The 25012-nt window shown below is 37.9% G+C and overlaps 1 protein-coding gene across 4 annotated transcripts in view; it reads right to left on the reverse strand.

The window, feature by feature from the left end:
- WASF3 (WASP family member 3) overlaps positions 1 to 25012 on the reverse strand; it is a 141820-nt gene that overhangs the window by 27181 nt on the left and 89627 nt on the right. For 2 of the 4 annotated variants that reach the window (XM_054577147.1, XM_054577144.1), the window contains exon 3: positions 11900 to 12042. In XM_054577147.1, coding sequence (XP_054433122.1) covers positions 11900 to 12032 — 133 coding nt within the window. In that variant the 5' untranslated portion in view covers positions 12033 to 12042. Of the gene's footprint in view, positions 1 to 11899; positions 12043 to 12476; positions 12539 to 13434; positions 13546 to 25012 lie in introns of all 4 variants that reach the window. The other 2 variants (XM_054577145.1, XM_054577146.1) reach the window with 2 other exon arrangements.

Raw genomic sequence — 25012 nt, forward strand, 5'->3', positions numbered from 1 at the left:
ATTTAATTGGAAGATTTCTCAATGTGTATATACACATTCAGACACATATGTTGGGGAGAGGGAGGAAAAAGGACAGGAGAAAAAGAGAGGAGTCTCTGAGGAAAAGAAAAATGTGGTAAAATAATATATGGGTGAAAGTTTATGAGACTTGTTTGTACTTGTTTTTGAGTTTTTGGTAAGACTGATATCATTTCAAAATAGTTTTAAAAACAGGCTTTTTTACAGTACTCATAATAAAGTCCAATTGTGGCTAATTTACATAACAAGTCATAATCAGTGAGCCCTAAGTTCTTTTTAAAGTTTTTCCCTGCTATGAAAGCAATCCACACTTAGTAGAAAACACAGAAAAGTAAATAGGAAAAAATGGCCCAAAGCTCAACCTAAAACATCAACTGCTAACATTTTGATTTATTTTGTCTTTGTTGCATTTATAAGTCTGTGAAAAGTCAAAGAATATAGACCCTGATTCTTTGAAATGTCTTTGTGAGTACAAGTGTAATAATACATGCTAATGGTACAGAATTTGCAAAACTCAAGAAAATAAAAAGTAAAAAGTGTTACCTGTAGTTAACTACAGTGAACATTTTTATATACTCTCTAAAATATTGTAAGTATTTTATAAGAGCTAAGATAACAGATGTTGATTATTAAGTATTTGCTGTCAGTTTATTCAACAAATATTTACTAAGCACTGTGTACCAGGCACTTAAAGATATACAGCAGTGAACACAGACACAAAGCTTCTATCATACACAGACAGGCAATGTCATGGTGAAAAGCGTTATGAAGAGAATAAGATGGTAAGGAAACAGGAGGGTAGGAAGTGGGTGGTATTTAGATGGTCACTAAAGGCCACCTAAGGTGATAAGGGAACTCTATGGATATCGGGGGGAGGAACCTTCCAGGCAGAATGCAGAAACACGCTTGGCATGTGAGAGCAGTATCAAGGAGGTCCATATGGCTGCAGCCCAGGGAGTGGAGGGAAAGTGGTAGTAGCAGGCAGTGAAATGAACATCCTTCTCTTTTGGGGTGGTTGATAAAGGCAAAGCAAGAAGTTAGACAGGAAGCTGCTATAGGGCAGTGGGAGATCATGGTGACTTGGACTAGAACAGAAGCAGTGGAGGTGCTGATTTGTCACGTATTTTGAAGATGTTTGATGTTACAGAAAGAGACAAATCAAAAGTAACTGAAGAGTGGAGTTCCCGTTTGCTAACAGATGGGGGGGAGAGAGGAAAAAGTAATTAATTCAGTTTTAGACATGCTGAGTTGAGATACCTATTAGAAATCCAAGTGAAGATACCCAGTAAATACAAGTTTGAAATCTAAGGGAGAGATCTGAACTGAGGACACAAATTTGAGAATCTCAGCAAAAACATGTTATTTCAAGCCATGGGACCAGATGAGATTGTGTAATGAACAGGAATAGCAGCAAAGTCAATGTCCCAGCCCTAGAGCACTCCAGCACAGAGGTTGGGAAGGTCATCAAAAGAGACTAATTTAAAAAAGCTTGTGAAGTAGGAGAAACATCAAGTGTGCTGGCACGGAAGCCAGGTAAACAACGTTTCTTCAAAAATGCTGCCAATGGATCAAGTTAAGAGAGAGACTGAGCAATGGATTTGGCAACACGGAGGTCACTGCAACACTGACAAACAGTTTCAAGAATGAATAGGACAAAACTTTAATGGGGACAAGAGACAATGAGGGAAGTAAGGGCAGTGGAGATGTGAATGGTTCTTTAAAGAGTCTTGATGTGAATGGGGAGCAAGAAATGGGTCCATAGATAAAGGATGATCTCAGGTTTATTTAGTTGGAAGATTTCTCAACATATTCATATTTAGTAGGAATGATGTAGTCAGGGGGAAGAGATGACGCAAGGGAGAGAAAGTACATGAATGAGCATGAGGGAGAGGGGTTCAGTGCTTTAGAGAGAAACATGATCGAACAGACAACATTCTAAAGGAAGATGAGAATGGACAGTATAGAGGCATATCAGATTTGGCAGAAGAAAGATGTTTTGTTCTCTTCTGACTACTTTCATTTTCCCAGTGAAATGAAAAAAGCAAGGTCATCAGCTCTGTGGGGAAGTTTGAGGTGGAAAGAGAAGATATGAAAGAAGCAGGAAAACCAATTATTACAGGAATTACAGCAGGATTTCTGAGCAACACAGGGCTCACCTGAGGAATATGTTTGATTTTAAACCTGTCTTCTTTTCTAACATAATCATTTAAAGGTACAAATTTCCCTCTAAGCACTTCTGTAACCAAATCCCACAAACACACTGGTATTTTGTGTGTTCATTACCACACAGTCAGAAATAGTTTCCAATTTCCTTTTTTATTTCTTCTGTGACCCAAGGATTATTTTAAAAGATGTTGCTTCATTTTCTAGTATGTGAGAATTTTCTAAAATGATTATTACAATTAACTCATTATCATCATACTCTTTATGATATCAATCCTCTCAAATGGAACACTACATGGCCAAGCATATATTTCACCATGTTGAACACTCCATGTTAACATTAACAAAATGTGTATTTTACAGCAGGGTAATTTAGTGTTCCATAAAGATCAGTTAAGTCACATTAGGTGGTAGTGTGGTTGAAACTTTCTACACCCTTACAGAATGTTTTTGTCTATTTGTTCCATCAATCACTGAGAGAATTTTGTTAAAATCTCCAATAATGATTCTGGGTTTGTCTATTTCTCCCTGTCTATTTTTATTTTATGTACTTTGGAGCACACTTACTAGGTAGATATACATTTAAGATTGGGTGTTTTTGACAGATGCTCTTCTCACCATGAAATGTCCTTCTTTATCTCTGTTTTATACTCTACTTGATATTCATATAGTCACATAACTAGATATTCTTATAGCTTTTTATGCTTTGTGTTTACAAGGTATTCTTTTTCAGTATTTTCTTTAAATCTGTGTTTTCATCCTTAAAAATGTGTATGTTAGCTTTTAAGTAGAATGTTTAAAATGTTTCCACTAATGTAATTATTGATATGGCTAGGTTTAATTCTGTCATGTGGGTATTAGTTTTCTATTTGGCTTTTCTTTTCCTTGTTCTTTTTCTGCCTTTTTTCTGGGAAAATCAAATAATTATCCTAGGATTCCATTTTATCTCCTCTATGTGTTATCCCAGAGGTCACTGGAAATTAAAACATACATTCTTAATTCATCATATTGTATTTTCAAGTAGTATAGCATTCCATAAACAATGTAAAACATAACAGTATAAATTCCATTTACTCCTTTCTACCCTTAGAACTCTTACTGTATATATTTTAACACAGTAAACAGTCAATAATCTTTTGAACAAATAGACATAAACATATAATGTTTAATCATCTTTCTGGTGATCTTGATTCCTCCTTGCAGATCCAAGTTACCATCAACCTAAAGAATTTCTTTTTTAGTGTTTTTTGTTTTTTTTGTAGTGCAGGTCTGCCAAAGACTAATTCCCTCAGGTTTGTCTGAATAAAAAGTCTTTAGTTCACTTTCACTTTTGAAGGACATATTCATGGGTTGTAGAATTACAGAATGACAGCTTTTTTTTTTCTTTTATCACTTTATTTAGTTTTCTGGTTTCCAATGTTTCTGATAATTAAGTCAGATGTCATTCTTAACATTGTTTTCCCCTATTCATTCCCTCTTGCTTCTTTTAAGATTTTCTCTTTATCTTTGTTCCTTTAGCAATATTATGATGTGACTAGATGTGTTTTTTTTAAATTTACACTCCCTGAAATTTGCTGAACTTCTTCGATTCATTGGTTTATAGCTATCATCAGTATTCAAAAGTCTCATCCATATTTTTTTGCCCTATTTTCCCTCTAAACTCTTCTGGAACTCCAATTACAAATGTGTTAGACCATTTGATATTGTCCTATATTTTAAATGCTATTTTTTTCTTACTCATTTTCTCTTATGAATCAGTTTGGATAATTCCTATTGACTTGTCTCCAAGCTCACTTCTGCTTATGGCCAGTCTGCTATTAGGCCATGAAGTCAATTATTTGATACTGTATTTTTCAGTTCTAGTCTTTTTTTCTTAATAGTTTCCATTTCTGTTAAAATTCTCCATTTCTTCACTCATGTTCACATTCATTCTTTTTCAATGTATTTTAATTGTTTTTTTCTAAAAAAAAAATATTTATTTTTAGTGGGGAAAGGTAGGGAGAAAGAGAGAGAAACACCGATGTATGGTTGCCTCTCATGTTCCCCGTCCTGGGGACCTGGCCCACAACCCAGGCATGTCCTGACTAGGAATCAAACCAGCGACCCTTTGGTTTACAAGCCGGCACTCAATCCACTGAGCCACACCAGCCAGGTCCATTCTTTTATTCTTTTTAGAATTTCCATATCTCTACTCATATCACCCGTGTTTGTGAATGCTGTTTACTTTTCATTAAGAGTCCTTAGCATATTAATCATATTTTAAATTCCAACATCCCTGTCACATCTCAATCTGGTTCTGATGCTTATTATGTCTCTTTCAAACTGTGTTGGGTTGTTTGTTTGTTTGTTTTTGCCTTTTAATATGTCTTTTATTTTTTTAATTAAAAGCCAATCATGACATTGGTAAAAGGACCTGTGGTATGGTGGCCTATACTGATGTGCTGGGACGGTGAGAGGAGAGACAGTGTTCTACAGTTCTATGACTTTTCCCCCAGCTTTACTGTGGTATAATAGAGAAATAAAATTGTATGCATTTAAAGTATACAGTGTGATGATTATATATTCATAAACTGTAAAATGATTACCACAACTAAGTTAAGTAACAGATCATCACTTCACATAGTTCCTTTTGGGAGACACACTTAAATTCTACTCCACTGATTTTTCCAATATTCAACATAGTATTTTAAATTATAGTCAACTTGCTGTACATTAGATTCCAAGATCTTATTCATCTTATAATTGAAGGCTTCTACCCTTGCCCAGCATCTCCCACACCACACCCCATCCTACAGCTCCTCCCCTTGTAATAGCCATTCTATTGTTTCAATGAACTCGACTTTATTTTTAGATTCTACATATAAATGAGGTCACACAGTGTCTGTCTTTTTCTGTCTGGCTTATTTCAATTAGCATAATGTCCTCTATGTTTATCCATGACACAAATGGCAAGATTTCCTTCTTTCTTGTTGCTTAATAATATCCCATTGTTTGTGTGCGTGCGCACGCATGCACACACACACACACACACACACACGCACATGTAGCAGTAGTAGTAGTCTCCCCTTACTCATAGTTTCACTCACCACAGTTTCAGACTGGTAGACAATGTTTATTCCTATAAAAGGTCCTTCTTAATAGAAGAGCACTACCTTAGTCTGCCAATAATCACAATTGTGTACCTGATGACAGATCCTAATAATATGTTTTTAGAAAAGTACTAAAACCTTCAAAATCTTCCTTCAAAGTTTACAGATGACATACTTTAAAGTATAAATCAAAACAATCAGGAAACATCTATAAACCACTTATGACATTTTACCATAAGCCTATAAACTCATGAAATGGGAAAAATAGAAATGATAAATCTTAGAAGTTTAATGATAGGCAGAACTGAACATTAGACTTGGATGACTCTCCAACTTATGCTCTTACGAATTATTCTACATTTAAATTCTGCTATGTTAAAATCTATCTAGGGAAAGGAGAAATGAGAAACAATCTAACTCATAATTACTTCTATAAAGCTCATAATGAAGTATTTCTGATATTCCAGGTGAAACAGTGGGTTGGGAAAGTGCCTGAATTTCCAACAACCCTAACTTTGGTGGAGAGGGGGTTCTTATGACACTTGTCTCCAATAGCTTCCTAAGGATACATCACTTCTTACCTCTCTTCACAACTTTCAATTTTTGTCCATGAAAGATGCAAATACTTATCTCCATTTGAAGCATTAAAATTTTTAAGTATATTTTATTATTTTATTACAGTTGTCCCATTTTTCTCTCTACTTTATCCCTCTCTGCCCTGTGGCCCCCCTCCCATCAGCATTTCCTGTCCCTTAGTTCATTGTCCATGGGTCGTACATATAAATTCTTTGGCTTCTCCATCTCCTATACTGTTCTTAACCTTCCACTGTCTATTTGTGCATGCCAATTATGTGAAGCATTAAATTAAAAAAAAAAAATCCTGCTGTTTCCCCCAGTAAAATTTCTGTTAAGGTACGGTTAATCCTGGCCTTAACTTGCATTGACACATACTTGTGATCTATTTTCGTTTATATTGCAACTGAATCTCCCCTTTCCCCCCATGATCCCATTGCGCTGAAGACATCCAAGAAATCTATTCAGTGCATGCCTTCAAAATATTTAATCTCTATTCTAAGTAAAACTGTACTTGGTATAATCAAGTCACACAACTACAAATTTCAGATCCAAATACATAAAGCTAAGGTATTGCAGTGCAATCCCTTAAGGAAGTATTTTTTATGTCAATTCAGCATTTGATTTGATATGAAACGTGTATGAGAAGGTAATTAAAATATTAATCGCTTATTAAAATCTTTGAGAAGAAAACACTCTTCTCATTTATTTAATATTCACCCACAGATATGTTTATTGATTTTAGAGATGATGGCAGGGAGGAAAGGAGGGGAGAGAGAAAGCGGGGAAGAGAGAGAGAAACACTGATGTGAGAGAGAAACATCAATTGGTTGCCTCCCGTATGATCCCTGACAGGAGATGGGACCCACAATCTAGGTATGTGCCCTGACCAGGAATGGAACCCACAACCTTTTGGTATATGGGACAATGCTTCAACCAACTGAACTACCTGGTCAGGATCAGGCTTTTCTCATTTAGACAATTACTTGAAATGTGAAAATTAACAACAACAACAAAAACATCAAAATAATTTCTTCAACAGAGAAACATATTTAAAATTAATGGAGTCTCAAAATTTGTACCACTTATTAGAACTATCTTTGCTCTTTTTGAGGAACTTTGATAACTTGTAAAACATAAGAAATTTTTAAAAAATTTCTAAAATACTGCCTAAAATAACCACAGATTTACCTATCAATTTGATACAAAAATTTATGATAGTGTCTCCCAATAAAGAAACAATGTATAGGGGAAGGAAAAAGTAGGTTTACAGTTGTTCATATGGAAAATAATACAATCATTAATAAATAGTAACACAAGAATAAACTCGTGTTTTGTGTACTCATAACTGTAAACCTACTTTTGTCCATCCCTGTATATGTCCAACAGTAGAAAAATGGTTAATTATGGCATATCAATATATTATAAACTCTAGCTATTAAAAAATGTGTCAGAAGAATCAACGAAGATGTTTACTATATAAGTGAGTATAGGCTACAAAACCTTATGTATAATGAAATAAAACTTTTATAAAGATAAAAACAAAGCGTTATCAATGATTTTCTCTAACTAATGAAAATTTTGTAATTTTTTCATTTTGTTTTCCTGTGCTTTCCCAAGTTCTCTATATTATCTTACTAGCTCCATTAAATATAACCAAAAGACTTGGGATGCACTGAAGTTCTTCTTACTCCTTTCTTTGTGACACATTGGGTGCAGTCTTAGGAGGGGAAAAGGAAGACAGCTATACAAGAACAAAGACAAAACGTGTAAAAACAGCCTATGTTATTAAAAAAGGACTGTGTCATCCTTGGTCCACATGCCCTATGTTCCCATTTCTTTTTGTAAGCAAATTGTATTAAAATTTGATTACAAGATACTACAATTTAAATTGTGCAACTTGTTGACTGGAACAAGAGCATTCAGATTAATCAAGGAAAATGGTTTAAAAAAAGCACTTCTGATTTAATGTTAATTGCTACACTAAACTGTCATTATTTGAAGGAAAAAATATCAATATCCCAGAGCTAGAAAACCAAGGATCTTATTTTACACACTATTAACCAAAATTGTTTTTAAAAGTAGCTTTCTTTCCCCTTCTAACTGCCTTACCTCCTCTAGTCATTCACAGTAGAAGTTAATAATACTCAAATTTTAAAAAATCAGAAAATTACTAAAGACTAATTTATTTTTTATTAGATAAAGCTTTGAAAGATTTTGATCGTTTTTCTTTACCTAGAAGGCTATTCAAATTACAAACTTCCCCTTTCTATAATTACGCTTAAACTCAATACCAATAATCAATATTTTCTCATTGTAAAGATTCAAACCCCTGAAAAGCCTGGTAAAAATCTAATGCTGATGAAAGTTCTGGCATTTTCAAGTCAAATATCTAACTCGAATGTGATGTGAACATGGTAACTGGTAAAAAACCTACAGATTTCCCAAAAGCTATGCAGAGGGTTCAGAGGTCTATTTGGTATCTAGGTCCAGATTCTTTTCTTGCTTTCTGCACCATTTATATCCTTACCACTCTGAACTGCCCCAGAAATATGATGAGGCTCAGAATAATCCAATGAATCAGTGCCCCTATTGCTGGTCTTCCTTTTTTGGAAAAGATCAAAGATATTCATTCTAGACTCCTGGTCTCCTCTTCCTTCATTAGACCACGAGAGAGTTAGTTATTCTGGAGGTTTTCCAGGGCAAGTCTGCTGCTCAGGCAGGTATGACCTGACTAGGGTTGAGGTAAATCCTTAAAGTTCCCCCAAGATGTCATTTGTAGACAAGTTCTACCCTCTCTCTGTATCACTTATAGGAAGTTCAGATAATTGTACATCATCTGTTCCTGATCTGGGGGTCGAAGTATTTGGAAGCTTTAAAAACAAGGGTGTGAAAGGATGAGCAGGGAAGTAGAAAAGATTAAGGTGACCCACTTATTTCTGGACCTACTGAATAATGGTCAAATACTCAGAGGAATAAAAATACAGATTCTGTTTTGGTATTATCTTGGGAATTAATACTCAAGTAAAAGACTTTTAATAACAGATTCATGCATTCCTAAAACTTTAAAAAATATCTAATAATTTAAAAATTAGAAGACTGAATAATTTAAAAATTAGAAGATAACATAAAAACATTCTTTTAAATTCTTAGTCTTCCTAAAATTTTTAAATCATACAAAAATTTTACATATAACTTACCTCATCTCCTGTAAAATATTTCTACTCAGTGGAAAACCTCATAGAAAATATTGACCCAAAATACAGATCTCATTTATTATGTACCAGTGTTACAGCATGTCATAATAACTGCATGTTTTCTATTTAATGACCATATTGATGTCAAATACATAAGCTTTTTTAACTTCTAAGTATGCACCAAATTGATTTTATTTGTTTTATGTTGCACTGAGAGGGGCACCGAGTGAATGAACACTAACAAATAAACCACTGGTAACCAACAATTTGCTATTCTACCAATAATTAATAACCTAGTACCTCAGTTTTCCAAAATTATAGCCTTGGCATATATATCACCATATTCCTCTTTTTATAAGGCTCTTTGGGTTCCATTTACAGATGCACTCAAGGAACTTGAAGAAGGAAGTTTGCTCTGAAGACACCCAAGCACCGCTCCTTGTATGGGCGCCAGAAAGGCATTCTGTGCAGGTCCAGGGACCAGCTGCTCTCTCCACCTCACAAGGGACCTGTTGTCTCTCTCATGTTCAGCTCCAGTTTCTGCAGCTTTTGCCTTTCTTTACCAGCTAGCTTCCTCTGACTTCTCAAGCTCTGCCCTACTCCACAACTTTGGCTTGCAGGCAGCCATCATGATTTCTATAGTACTGGATGATATTTCAGCACTGTTTCTTAGTTCAAATCTTCTGAGAATGTGACTGATCCAGCTCATCTTTTCAACCCAGAGGCACAGTATCTAATTCATAGGCCATATCTTTGTTGCATACCCTAATAAGAATCTCTGGAGTGATTCCTAGCCTCTTGTTTTAAAGCTCTCAAGTGATTCTGGTAGAGACTGGGTTGAGATCCAATGAGACAGCCTGCCTGAGGCTGAATGTCCTTGAAGCTAGTACCTCACATAAAGCTGGATTATGTGTACAAAACATAACTGAGGATAGAGTGGTACATTAGTTTCCCATGGCCGCTGTATCAAATTACCACCAATTTAGTGGCTTAAACCAATACAAGTGTATTATCTTACAGTTCCAGAAATTAGAAGTCTGAAATTAAGGTGTTTCTTCTGGAGTCTCTAGCAGAGAATCCAGTGTCCAGAGGCTGCCTGCATTCCTTGGCTTGTGGCCTCTTCTTCTATTTCAAAGCCAGCAACAGATAATTGAGCCTTTCTCATACCAGAACTCTCCGTCACTGGTTCTTTTACTTCCTTCTTCTACATTTAAAGGGCTCCTGTGATGACACTGGGACCATCTGAAGAACCTAGGATGACTGTCTCTTAAGGTTAGCTGATTAGCAGCCTTAATTCCCCCTTGCCACACCACAAAGAATATCTGCATATCTGAGGTTTCAGGGTTAAGCAATGGACATCTTTGTAGGGGCTGTTTTATTATGCGTACCACAGACTATATGAAACAAAACATACTGTGTGATTAGTTTCACTTATAAGAGATGGTGGCCAAGTGGGCACCATAAACATGACTAACATAACACTAAATTGACTATTACACCATGAGATACAGCTCAACTATTAAAACTTTAACAGTTTGTGTGTATTTGCATTACTTAATTCTGTATGCCAACAGACATTTCAGTTGTAAAAACCAGAGACTAAAACATTCTTACAAAAATATATGAATGCAAACAGAAACATTTTATCCTTCAATAATTTGCAAGGTATCTTTCTGTAATTACACAAATTTATATATTTTATCAACAACTACCAAAAATCAACTGTAATTAGTTTAGATTCCAGAAGATACTGTGAAATACATTTAAGTAACTTCCAAATTAGTTTTGACTTTGCCAATGATTATAGATATATTAAAAATTAATGGGTAACAATACAGTAAAATCCTTTTAAAAAACACTTATCTATCCAAAGTGTTTCTTCTGAAAAATAAAGAAAGTACTGTTTCTTCAGGAAACATTCCATGCTTGATTGACCCTACCACTAGGTGAAATTTCATGGAGAATTTTCTAGTTACTAACAGAGTTTCTGAAAAATTTAACTTTGAAAATCTGTCACCCAAAATGAAGTATAAACGAGCTAAACCAAAAAGGAGTGGGATAAAGTGAGAAAACAAGATATAAATGTAAAAGTTAAGAGGAAAGACAATGCAACTTTAAAAGAGCTTTGAAAGAAAACATACATTTTGAAACACACATTTGAGTCTTAAAACATGGAATAGTCCTTGGGTATTTCATATGAATGTCCAAAATTAGAATAACAGAAGGCCCTTTTTTCCTTATGCTAGTATTTGCTTATGTTTATATAACCTATGTATCTAATATGTATGTGTTACTGTATATATGTAACAATCATATTTGACTTCAATTTGGAAGTCACTAGCTGCATTTTAACTTTTGTAGGTTAAAATCAGCAAATCTTATGATTTTGGCTTTATTCTTTGATTAACTTGTGATATTATTCAATCAACAAATATTTACTGAGCATCTGCTCTGTGCCAGGCATATTACAGGTGTTAACTAGTTCTCAATTTACTAAATTTTAAATTAAACAATCCTGTCCGAGTATAACAAAATACTTCAATAAAGCTAAAATAACTAATTATGTTATCCTAATTTTAATAAGCTTTTAAAAATTATGTAACATTGCTTCATATCTACCTATTTGGTATCATCTAATAATTTGTGAATTGGTCTATTACAACTTTTTTTTCATCACATAAAATTGGTGTCACAAGACCAGAGAGGGTGCCAGTTAATTTCACACTGGGACAATTAGGTTGCAGTCTCATCTTTGGACAAGCACATAACTAATGAATTGAAATCTATTTGCTAATATTTAAATTAGTAAAACCCTATTAGTCATCAGAAAAAACTTGTTCTAGACATGAGATGACTTACTCAGACTGCTTAGCTGGCGTATGATAGCAGCAAGGGTACTATTGGTTACACATTCAAGTTCACTGGTAATCCCTTCAGGCAGGGCACCCCTGCACAGATGCCGGGGTTCGATGTTCCTCTTCACTAAAGGCATGGCTCACAATCTGAAAATTAAACAGACACTTTTTAGTAAGGCTCATTGCACATTTTAACAAATCTAGAGTTTTTATTCCCTTGAAAATGTATTCTCTTTCCCAGGAGTTTTCATTATCCTGACATTTCTACATGAAATAATTAGCTAAATATGCAAAAGATGTTGAATAACAAATTTTATAGAGATCAAAAATGAATGTACAGTAAAATCCTACTTTATAGATAAATAATATATGCAAAATTTCTAGGTAAGCATGAGTGAATGAATGCATTCTTACCTTCCCTCCCTCTCCACTGAAATGACGAGAGAGAGAAAAGGCATAAACCCACAAAGACTAAGAGCAGGACACAAGAGGCCTAAAACTATGGGCAGAGCTTGATCAAATTGAGACGCACAAAAGACATATCTAGGCTGCAAGTGGAGAGAGTCAGGAAGGAAGCTCACCTGTGCCACAGAACTACGCCAACTGTCCCCAACAAAGTTTAAGAATAGGAGATGCCAGGTATCTATGAAACAGGGGATGGAGGGGCATGAAACAGGACTGGCTTTTAAAACTCCATTTATGCATTCCTTCTCCCTTCTTGGGCTGGCCTTCCTCCACCTCACCCAGCATGTTTTACTCTCTGGAAAAGGTGAATGAGAGGATCTGGACTTGAGAAACTAGACATAGCTCAAGGTTGGGGTAGAAAATGCACTGAAACCAGTATTAAATCAAAGTCTATTCTGAATGGTAAGATACAATAGATAGGCTCCCCACTCCCCATCTCCCTTCTCCAGTTGGCTTCCAGAACACTGGAGCCTGGTTTTAACTCCCCACTGAATGAGACCAGAACATTCTTCCCTGCAAATGTTTGAAAATAAAAGATCTATGAACATTAATATTGGACCAGGATATCCCCCTATTGAATTGTGAACCAGGTAATGTCTCCCAATACACAGTTTCCAATTAGCTTTAATACCTTAAGATGTTAATTAAAAACAGACAGTGAAGGATCACCAGATACTTCAGGAAAGGATACTTCCACATTGTCCTGGGAATCCCTTTGACAGTTCTCCTCAAAAAGTACATTATAAATAAAATAAAACTTTTTGTTTAAGGAGGTATATAGAGTATCAAATCTTCTACTCATGCAACAAATCTGCACCTATCACAGTAGAAAATTCAGTGACTGTAATTTTGTCAAGATTGTCATGTGACCTAATTTGCAGAAGGAGAAACACAGAAAAGCCTAGGACCTTGGTGACATCTGTTAGTAGTCAAACCAGGCTGAAATGCCCATCTGCAATTCTTGTTGTGTGAAACAGTAATACCATATTTGCTTAAGCCACTGTAGTTGGGTTGTCTGTAACTTGAACTTAAACTTATTTCCACCTGGTACAATAACAGAATGGTCTACTGTACCTAAAGAGCCAGAACGCAGTCAGTGTATAATCAGCCTTTGCTTTTCTTCCTCCTTTCTTCATACCTTTGTTCTTGCATCCAAGAAATACTTTCTGAGCACCTGCCACATTCCTGGCAGCATGTGAGGTGACAAGGACACAATGTTAAGTGAAAACAGACAAAGTACTCCAATGGAACTTTATTCTAGTGAGGAAGTGAGGCATTTATCCAACCACACAGATTAATGGACAGGGGGTTCTGAAACCGTGTGGAGGTGGAGTGCTGGCAATGAAGGACCATCAGCAACCTCACTGTGTAGGTGACAGACTGAAGACTGAAGAGTGAATAAGGGCTACTTCACAAAGGGCCTTGTGGTAGAGGCAGTATGGAGAACTATGCAAAAGAGGGCAAAAGTGGTGACAGCTATATTATCCAATGTTTTCATTGACTATTTCTGCCTCATGTCCATTAAGGAGGTAGCTGAATATACTGACCATATTTGCAGATTTGAGTACTGTTGCATCTATTGTCTTAGGTGCATTGCTTAGGGAACATCACTTTCTGTGCCTCAGTTTTCCACCCTGTACTTACCTCACAGAGTGAGGACTTACTGAGTTATTACATCCATAATTACTCAGAATAGTGTGTGGCACATAGTAACACTCAAAATTGTGACCTATTATATTAATTTTATATTTTGGTATAATGTTAATTATTATTCTGATTATAGGAATAAAAAAGGAACAGTTGACTGGTTGAGGGTAAAGCTGAATCACGGAAAACAGGTAACACTGTTTACATTAAAATTATGTAAAGGAAGAGGTGCACACAGAGGAAGGAATGTTGTAACATGGAAGTTCCAGATGTACAAGTCTCTGAGCCAAAGTGTAAGAACTGTGAGTTGTCACTCTTTCTTGAAGAATCAATTAGAAGGCACATTAGGGTGGTCACTAATCACAATATAATAAACCAGAATTCTTTGTAAGGGAAAAAAATAAGAAAAATCATTAATAAACCTAATAAAAGCATAAAGGGTGGAAAAGAAAAGCACTGAAAACTGATCAGTAGGGATTCACTGAAAACTAAAAGAAAATCAGGCAACGAAAATCATAATGTCCATAAAGAAGCACAGAGCAACCAGGGTTGGGGGTGGGATAAGGCACCTAAAGATGGCACAGAGAAGTTAATGAAGGAACAGACCATGGGGCTCTGAATTCATCAGCAGTCTGCTTGTAATGCTGGTTTGTGAGACAGGCATGAGCATGAATTAGCTTTTAAATAATTTCTCAAAAGAGGGGTTTTTCTAAACAGTTTGGGATAAACATGAGATTTATGAGCTGAATGATGATTGTGTATATAGTATTCCCCCTTTCCACATTCACTTTGTTGATGATGAAATGCTACCCTTTCCCATTTTTAATCTTCAACATGCCCAGAAACATGCCAACACAGCATCTCCCAGCCCACCACACCACACACATTTCTTTATACCATACTTGTTCAAATAGATAGAATCCTAATTATACACATATCACACAGAGGTCCCATAGCATGTCCAAAACACATCTGAAACTCTTTTCCCCTCTTTCCTTGACATGAGACATACTGTCACCGTGATATACCCGGGAACTACCATAGGCTGTTTTCCACACTGGGAGCCTTGAAAACGTTTACAGGATTTTCTTGATGCTTAGTTATAAGTGCCTGCACCTTGCTTTGATGCCCACCCCAACTCCTGCCAAAGGCCCTCACTTACCTCTTTAAGACATCCCCTCCCTATGGCACAGCTGATTATATGCTAGGCCCTGGGATGCTCCACGCATTTGTGGCAGCCTTGCTGAGAGTGCTAACCTGGAGACTTGCTTAAGATGTCATTTGAATGTAAAAGGAAAACCTTAACTCTATACAGGTGTGTGAAGCACGCCTACTTTCTGGATTCTGATACTTTGACATCTGGGGCCTTGCTGACTGCAGGGGCTGCTCCTATCAGGACTAGTCAATTTCATGACCTAGTAAACAACTCATAGGAGCTGGCCTTTCATATGCAAAGCTACCAGTCCGGAACTCACATCCCGACCACCTTCTCTGTGGAGCTCTCACACTCACGACCACAGTCCCCTTCCCTAATCAAGCAGGGTCGGGTACCAGACAACTAGGCACATCATGCCTGCCTAAATTATCAAGCCAGCTGATCCTAAATCTGCTTACCCTCCCTCACCTTTTCTTCATGCCCTAGTCATAGTCTGTCCCCCTCCACTGACAACCAGGTGCTTCCCCATGTGTCCTACATACACAATTCTATTCAGCGAGCCTTCACTTGAGCACTGCCTGTTGTTGTATTTCAGCTATGACTAATTAAGCCTAGCTTTCATTTCTTGCTATCACAATACATTTGGAGCTCCCACACTTGTCAATATACAGAGAAAGGACAGACTAGTCTTTACAATTTTAGAAAAAGGATCTCATAGCTCCTTTTAAAAGTTCTAATTGCCTAGTAATGACTTTTATGGCTTTCTGATTCAGTGTGAAGTATTCTAACAGATGTATTTTTTCCATACAGCCTTTATTTTAATCTCATATTAATCTGTTTGAATAAATTGAACAGCAAGGAACAGTTAAAGGAGGAAATGTTGAGTTAGTCATTACTCTTGAAAATGCTTTGCAGAAGCAAAAACAAACATGTAATAAACTAACCCAAACAGTCACCAATGACAAGTATGCCTCTCAGTTACTTCACTGGAAGACCTGTGACCCATTCAAATCATTCTTCAAAGTCATTCTATAGGGTAGGAAAAAAATCAGTTTGCTAATCAAATGTTTAAGAATTATTAGACGTTACATAAAGTATTAGTGTTAAACCTATAGTCTGTCCAACTTTTCTGGGAAATGTTTCAATTTAGAGAGACAACTTGGTTCACATAACTGTGAACTAGATTCGAGACAGCTAAAACCAGGCCAGCCCTTCCCTAGGAATTTGAAAGTGGGGCCATGATATCCAGCCTAGCTGCTGCTCTCTTGAACAGCAGAGTGGTAATTTTTCTACCATATGAAATGGTGGTTGACAAAGTTAGTCAGCAGCAGGAAATAAGAATGAAATAACTGAAACTGACATAGACGAGAGAAAGACAAAGACCCCCAATGGTCTTGCCCAATCTCCCTCAGACTGCACAGTGGACTAGGAGGACCTTCTGCCCTCTCCCCTTCACTAAGGTTGGACTTGCATAATGATTTAATGGATTTTCCAGCCTTTTCTGGCTATTTCCTTTCACACAGGCATTCCCCTAATAAAATCTTTGGGGTATGATCCACCTTGGTGTCTGTTTCTTGAAGGACCCAGACTAATTCAGGTGGCACTGAGTACTTTAACAATACAGGTTGTAAGACGGAACTCAAAGACTTGCTCTATACCACTCCACAGGTTGTCAAGGATGCCATCCTACACATAGGCAGTGAATGGATAGTCCTGTCACAAGGTCATGTTCAACTGCCAAAGATTTCACTGGTAAGTGATCTGGAAGATATCCTGGTGGAGGGAAATATCATGACATGCATAATAATGCAGGCCCTTGGACACAGAAGGAAAAACACCTACAGAAACAGCAGAGCTGGCTCATTACTGCCAGGTTGCACAAAATAGTGATACTGGAAGCTGTTTACAAGCACTTAATAGCAAAGTATGAGAACCTCAGAGTCTTCTTGCTTGGTACAAAGTGGTCCTCATCATGCCCTGCAATGGAACTGCAGACTGAGGACCCAATTATGAGAGTTACAGAATTCAGGACATTTGAATGTTCAATCAAAGCAGGACTCTAATGCACCAGGCCACGGCAAAGAAAACCTGGAATCCTGAAAACTGGGACAGGGACTTCTGGTGGGTGCTCATGCTGACATTGATCCAAACACCTCCACTGCCCCACTAGGACCCTCTGGAGTGGTTAGCACACCAGTGAGCTGGAAGGTACTGCACAGGCCTCTGTCCACAAGTCAGCACATTATCCCTTCCCGGATGCCTCATTGGTAACTAGTGCTGGACCTGATAAAGGAGGCAAGAGATTGACAACATCATGCTGACTGCATGGAAGGAGCAAGTGGTGGGCACCTAACACACTGGAGGCCTGGGTAAGACACATGCTCCCTGGTGTGGGAGATAAACCCTGTGACAATGCAGAGTCTGGCAACTACCGTGAGGTTTCTAGGGCCCCAGTGGTCAGAGGCATGCTGGGATATCCCCTCCTAAGTAAAAGACGTATCTTGTATCCACCACCATGAAGAAGGAAGCACAGTGTCTGTTAAGTGGGGTCCTAGGACACTGCTCTGGCCCACAGACAGGGTAACATGGCAGCTGCCAACTTTGAGAGAGGTCTTGAGCAAGAAAGGACTCTGCAGTGAGGCCAGATGGTGCGAGCAGCCTGGCTGCTTAGGCTGTATGACCAGTGGAACATGGATGGTACAGAATTGTCAGTGCTGGGAAAAGAGATGGGATTGGGCCCATACCAAGTTCCATGGGAAGAATGAAACATACGCCCCTGGGATTCTGAAGTAAGGCTATGCCACTGAAGCAGAGGTTTATATACCCTTTGAAAAAGCTCTTGATGTATTACCGGGCCCAGGTACAGACTATAGAACACAAGGGACCAGACATCCAAGGCTCCCCATTACAAGCTTTGAGTTTGTCAGCCAAGTTATTAAGTTGACCAGCAGCATACACCATGAGATGGAAACTGTACATCCCAGATCAAATTACGGCATAAGGCACAAATGACTTATAGGAGCAGAAAACCCAGACCTGTAAGTCAGCCACCATGCCTGCTTGTGCCCTTCATGCCCTGTTCTGCCAGCAATAAGATGGCTTATATATCCAGCTGAGCATACTTCATAGACAGGTCAGCTTGACACACGGGTGCAAGCCAAAAATGGACCGCAGCTGGTTAGGACAATATTCAGGGTGACCATCAATGATAGTGGAGAGGAAAACCTGCCCCATGGGTGGGGCTATGAGCAGCCCACCAGTTCACACTGCTTTGTATGGACTGAGAAATAGCCTGCGCTGAAAAGATATCTGGGCAGCCATCAACAGCCTGATTATGTGGGCAGAGGATTGGAAAAGGACTAGACTATGTGAAAAGGAGTTATGAAAAAAGGCATGTGGGGGGAAACCTAGGAGTGGGCATAGTGTGAAAACTTTTTGATATGTTAACCCCCACTGCAAGGTATTCCACCACAGAAGAGGCAGTGGACAGGGAGTACAAAAGGGTCACCAGCCTGCAGCACTGGTCCCGCAAAAAATGGCCCAATGGGATCCCATATGTTATCACGTCACCAGGGGCCCACTTCATGGTGGGGCATTCAGGAGTGGGCCTGTCATGGTAGGAGGTATCACACACCACACCACTAAGAGGTGGACAGCCTTCTCAGGGTACACTGAAGCACCAGCTCAAGAGAAACTGAAGGGATGAGTGTCACCATGCGGTCTGATCATGAAGTCCGAGACCTCTATGTGGCACTGTCCCCAAGAAGGACATGGAGGTTTAGAAGCCAAGGGGTAGACGTAGGACTGGCCCCACTATCATTACCAAAATCCCCTCAGGGCTTGTGCTTCGTCCCTTCCCACCAGGAAGTGCTGGGCGTCTAGTCAGAAAAGGGGCTCACTCTTACCAGTGGCAGAGCCAAGGTCCCACTGATCTACAAGTTCCATTGCTGGACTCATTCTGCCAGGACCAGAAAGTGAAGACAAGTCCCCATACTTTCAGAGGAAGCTCACTGTGACCAGCAGGAGGACAGTGGGCTACATTTACAAGAAACCAGGAGTGTGTGTGAGACCAACTGGCCCATTTGGGATCCTTGCCCATGTGAGCCCATCTTGGCATCGGCTTCTGAGATCTGATAACTTACTGACCTCTAATACTCAGTGTGCTAATTCTGTGTGTGCATGTGTGTATACACATGTGCGTGAGTGTACTGTATCTGCAGATACTTCCTGGAGGATTGTACTTATTGTAAACTTAACATTTCTCTCGGGATGGATTGGTTCTCTGCACTATTTCATGTGTCTCCTTATAGAGTAATCTTGTTTGCTTCTACTGAGACCCTGGCACAAGACAAAAAAAAAAAAACAATTTCTCACTGAAGAGTTTAGATTTCTTTCTTACTACTGGAGCCCCAGGCAGATGACAAGCTATTTTGTTGGGTTGAGTAGCTTTTCTATTCAACTTTCAAGGAATCTGAAAACCCTGTGAAAATGCCAGCATTTACATCCACGGAGGAGTTGCCAATTAGTTCTTAGCATGGTGGTGTTTTTAAAAAGACAGAAATGCAGACACCCTTTTTACACTTTATCCAGCACTTACATGTGTTCAGAGCAACTAGAGGAATTAATTTCACTTTGTAATGTCTCTTGTGAGGAATCTCTTCAGAACCCCTAGCCTCTGCTGACTCTCCCTTCATTATTTTAACTTACCACACTTCACTGTCCCCATAAACCTCTTTAATGTAGTCCTCATTGTATTTTGAATGATAAACAGTGACACTTATCAACTGTTGGGTAAGTACAGAGAAAAACCAAAAAGGAGAATAAAGTGACCAGCAGAGAATGACATAAAGTATTACAGAAAATACAGAAGTGTATACTCAACTCTGATTCATTACCTAATCAAATTAACCCCATGGGTCCCTGTGTAAACTAATGACACCTTCCTTGCCTTCTTTACAGGGTGTTGGGAGGCCCACATAAAAGTATGTGTTGGTGGGGGGAACCCTAAGATCCTACTAATATTACTGTATGTTTAATATCACATTCATTGCTAAAATATGATACTTAATATTTTCTAATTTTATTTATTGTACAATTATCCGGAATCCAAATTTTTCTGAAATTTTACTAATTATGCAACTAAATGCCTGAACACTGATATTTAACTTCTCCAAATAGTGCTCTTTGGATTAAAACCAAATGATTAAAAAAATCCCAAGATCCTATCAAATGTGCTTTCTACTTTAAGGCAATTATTCTATCTTCCAATACCTTATTTAACCTCTTTTTAAAAATTCCACATACTAAAACTGTTAAGTTTTCCTATACCATGATTAATTGAATATTTCCTAAAAAAAAAACTTATAGAAGAAATTCAATGAATGTCTAATACAGTATGAAGTTCTCTGAATGTCCCTTTCCATATCCACGCCTGTCCACATTGAACCATCTGGAAGGTCTCTCTGAGATGAGCAGTTATCTTAGCAATCCAAGTAACTGGAAGATTTTTCCAGATCTCTTGGTACCAATTTTCAGCTTAATTTCATTGTGTTTAGAGGACTTGCTCCATCTCGTTTTAATTCTCTTGAATTTGTTCAAATTTGTTTTATGGCTCAGAAAATGGTTTATCTTGGTGAATATCCCCTGTGGACTTCAGAAGAATGTGTGTTCAGCTGTAATAAATGACAACGTTGTGATCTTATCCATAACTGATATTTTCTGTTTTTATTCTATGAATTATTGAGAAGAGCATTGCAGCTAACAACCGTAACTGTGGATCTGTCGAGTTCTCCCTTGAGTTCTAATTTTTGCTTAGGCATTTTGAAAGTTTGTAGTTGAATGTGTATACACACATTTAAGATCATGTCTCCTTGGTGAAATGACCCCATTGTCATTATGTGATTCTTCATTACCACTGGTAATAATCACTGTCCCAAAGCCTACTTTGATCACTGTTTATATAGCACAACTTTTTCAATTTTAACCTTCTCTGTCTTTATATTTAGGTTTATTTTAGACAGTTGGGTCTTGCTTTTTTATCCAATCTGACCATCTCTGACTTTCAATTGGTATGTCCAGATCACAGACTTCAAGATAATTGTTGATATGGTGGAATTTAAACCCTCCATCCTGCTAATGGTTTTTCTCTTTGTCCCATCTATTTTTTTGCTCCGTTTTGCCTTCTTTTAATTATTTTTATATCACTTAATCTCCATCAATAGCTTTTATTCACTTTTTGCTTTAACATTTTTTAGTGGTTGCGCCTGGTCTTACTATATATATGTTTACGATATCACAATCTACCTTCAAATACTAAAATACTTCATACTGTGCAAACACTACAACTTTAGTATAGTTGTTTTCTCCCTCCCATGCTTTGTCCTATATTGTCATATATTTTACTTATATAATGAACCCCACAATAAGTTGTTATTCCTTCTACTCTTGACAGTCAGTTCTCTAAAAATAAGGGGAAAACATGATGTTTATATTTAGCCCCATATTTACCATGTCAGGGTTTCTTCATTTCTTTGTGTAGATCCAAATTGCTATCTAGTACTCCTTCTGTCTAAAGAACTTCCTTTAACATTTCTTAGCATACAGAACTCTCAGCAAAAAATTCCCCTTTGCTTCAGTTTGTCTGAAAAAGTTTATTTTTTAAAACATATTTTTCCTGGTATACAATTCTGTATCGACAGGATTTCAGGATTTTAGCACTTTTTCTTTTTGTCTTTTGGGACTTTAAAGATGCTATTGTATTTCACTTTATTCCTCTGTTTGTAATGTTTCTTTTCACCAAGATTTTCCTCTTTACCTTTGGTATTTCAATTGCTTGGTTCTAGGTTCTAGAATTGGAGAAAAGGATGAGTCCCATTTTGTTTATCCTGCTTGGGATTCTTTGAGATTCTTGTATATCTGATCTATTTCATTAATTGGTATGTTTGTGTGTGCACACTTCCATTAATTTTGAATAATTCTCAGCAATGTTTCTTCAAGTTATCTCTTCTGGACTGTATTTGTTCTCTTTTCCTTTTAGGTTTCCAATTACATGTATGTTAGGCCAGTGATATTGTTCTATATTTTGGACATTCTCTTCTCTCCTCCCTCTTTTCTGTTTGTGAAATAATAGGAATATATTTATGTGTTCCTTGTACAGAGTTTTTAAAACACTTGTAATTTCCTAAGTGATAAGAGCACTAGGTGCATCTTTTGATCTAATATTTGGTGTTTGACCCCAGTTCCTAACACCAAGCTCCTAAATCCCTTAGAAATTCTAGGTGACAGAAATGTCTATTGTTCTAATGAAGTGACTCTTGATGGCCTCCTGGATGGTGGCTGGTCACCAGAAAGACTGAGCCTTGGAACTTTCAGTCCTACCTTTTATTGTTTGGAGAGGGCAGCGAGGCTAGAAATTTAGTTAATAATTGATTAAATCTCCATAGAAATCCCTAAAGTATGGGATTCAGAGAGCTTCCAGGTTGGTGAACACATCCATGTATTGAGAAGGTAGTGCAGCCGAACTCCATGGAGACAGAAGCTCCTGCGCCGAGACCCTTCCGAGACCTCATCTGGCTATTCATCTCTATCCTTTATGATATCTTTTATTATATAGTAAACTGATAAATATAAATGTTTCCCTGAGCTCTGGAGCTGTTCTAGCAAATGATCAAATCCAAGAAGGGGATTATGGGAACCTGATTTATAGCAGGTTGGTCTAAAGATCAGGTGACAATCTGGGACTTATGACAGGCATCTGAAGTGAGGGCAATCTTCTGGGACCGAGCCCTTAACTGGGACAGTCTGCACTAATTCCAGTTAGAGTCAGAACTGAATTATAGGACACCCAAATACTGTTGCAGAGATTTATTCAATGTGTTAGACAAATGATCTGTGTGTAGTAGAGAATCAAGAGTAGAAGAGAAACTCAGGGGAGATATAGTTTTCTCCTATACACTTTCCTTTCTTTCCCTGCCTCTTCTTTCTGTTTCTTTATGTTCTGTTAATCTTCAATTAACCTGTTTCTTTCTTCAGCTTTGTCTAGTTTGCTAACAAACCCAGCTTAACATATTTTTGTTCCCAACAGTTTACATTTAACTTTTTTTTAAGTTTCCATCTCTCTGTTAATATTCTCTATGGGTCAATGCATGTTGTCTACTTTTTCCACTACATCCTTTATAGATTAATCACACCTATTTTAAGGTCCCTGACAGTTCCCACATCTGGGTTATCTCTGAGCCTGTTCCTGATGATTGCTTTATCTACTGACAATGGGCTCTTCTTTCTTCCCTTTTTTGTATCATTTCTTTTTTCCTGAATGCTAGGCATCATTTGTAGAATAGTACCAACTGACGCAATAGTATTGTTGCCTGAAAATGGGTTTCCATGGACTCCTGGTGTGACATTAGTACTGGGGATTGAGTCAGCCTACTCAGTGGTATAACAGATGTGTTGCTGTGACTTATTCCAGCACAGCACTAAACTCCCCCAGAAATGAGCTGTTACCTGGTGCCAGGCGTGAGATCTGCAATACCATATTTTTCTTAGTGTTCCTGCTCCACCCTGCAGTCCTTTCACACTTGTGTCACAAAATAATCCCTCCCCACACTTTTCCTTCCAGCAGAGGACTGCTGTTGCTTTGTTTCTACGTGCAAGATTCATGGTAGGGGCAGAGAAGTTCCAGTTCTCCTGGTCCAGCCTTAATCTGTGCACGTGGACCTCAGGGTACGACTTCCTCAGTATCTGTGTCTCTCTTCCCCATGACAGCTAAACTCTGCTTTTTATCTGTCCCTGTCTCAGGCACGAATTTTCTGCCTCTCATCAGCAGAAGCAAAACTCTCCTTTGTATCAGTTATAGATCATGGGCCTGAGAGGCTGTCTTGCTTTTGCTACCATGCTTTGCCCCAGAAGAAGAGGGTCTTTGCTGGTTACCAAGGGCAGGAAGAAGGGTTTCCTAACCCTCCACCAGAAGCAGTATATATCTGCCTGGATCCTGGGGGGCAGAGGGTTTGCTGCCCTCCCACCAACTTTATGTCATAGAAAAATCTGAGGAAGCAGATGGTACATTGTTCCTGTCCCCAAGTACGATTACCTCCTTTGTGGCTGCACCACCAAAGGGGTTCTCTCTAGTCTCCAGGGTTGCCTCTAGTCTTTCGTATGAGTGCCTAGCAGAGGTCTGAGGAAAACAGCTGTGAGTGTGACCTCCCCTTGTCTCTGGGCTCCAGATTATTCTAAAGTGATGTGTTAATTCACATGCAACCTTTAAGAACTCATTTTACCTACTCCTGTGGTGGTCACTTGTTCTTCCTTCCCATGCTCTGCCAAACATGTAACAGCTCAAGTGTCCTATCTCTCCTCAGGAGGGCTTGCTACTCTTTAGAAGTCAAGAACAGTTATTCCTTTTAGATAATCTGGCTTTAGTCTCTTTCCTGCTGAGGGAAGCAATGTTCTCTTACAATTTTTTATATCCTAATTGGAAGAGAAACTCTGCCATCACAGTAAGAACAAGAACATATCAGCTTCTTGTTAAGACTTTAAACTGCTAACTATATTCACAAAGGAGAAAAGGAAGAAAACTGGCATTGTTGATGATTGAACATCTGAGCAAACTATTTTCAAAAGAAAAGAATATTACTACTATATTAGTACAGACAATAGCTAGCTTTCATGTACAGAATATACTATAATGGGCAGTATGAATTAAACTGAAAGCTACAACTGTGTTCATTCCCTAGTTTATACTGTAAAAGGGTTGATAAGATGCAGAATAACATATCAACCACATTAAGTCCTTAATACATAGTTTAAAACTGTATTATTCATAGAGCTAGCTGACTGTACAAAGTGACTGAA

This window comes from Pteronotus mesoamericanus, unplaced genomic scaffold, assembly GCF_021234165.1.
Source record: "Pteronotus mesoamericanus isolate MK-2021 breed Mesoamerican mustached bat unplaced genomic scaffold, CSHL_Meso_final contig_41, whole genome shotgun sequence".
In the NCBI taxonomy this organism is placed as follows: Eukaryota; Metazoa; Chordata; class Mammalia; order Chiroptera; family Mormoopidae; genus Pteronotus; species Pteronotus mesoamericanus.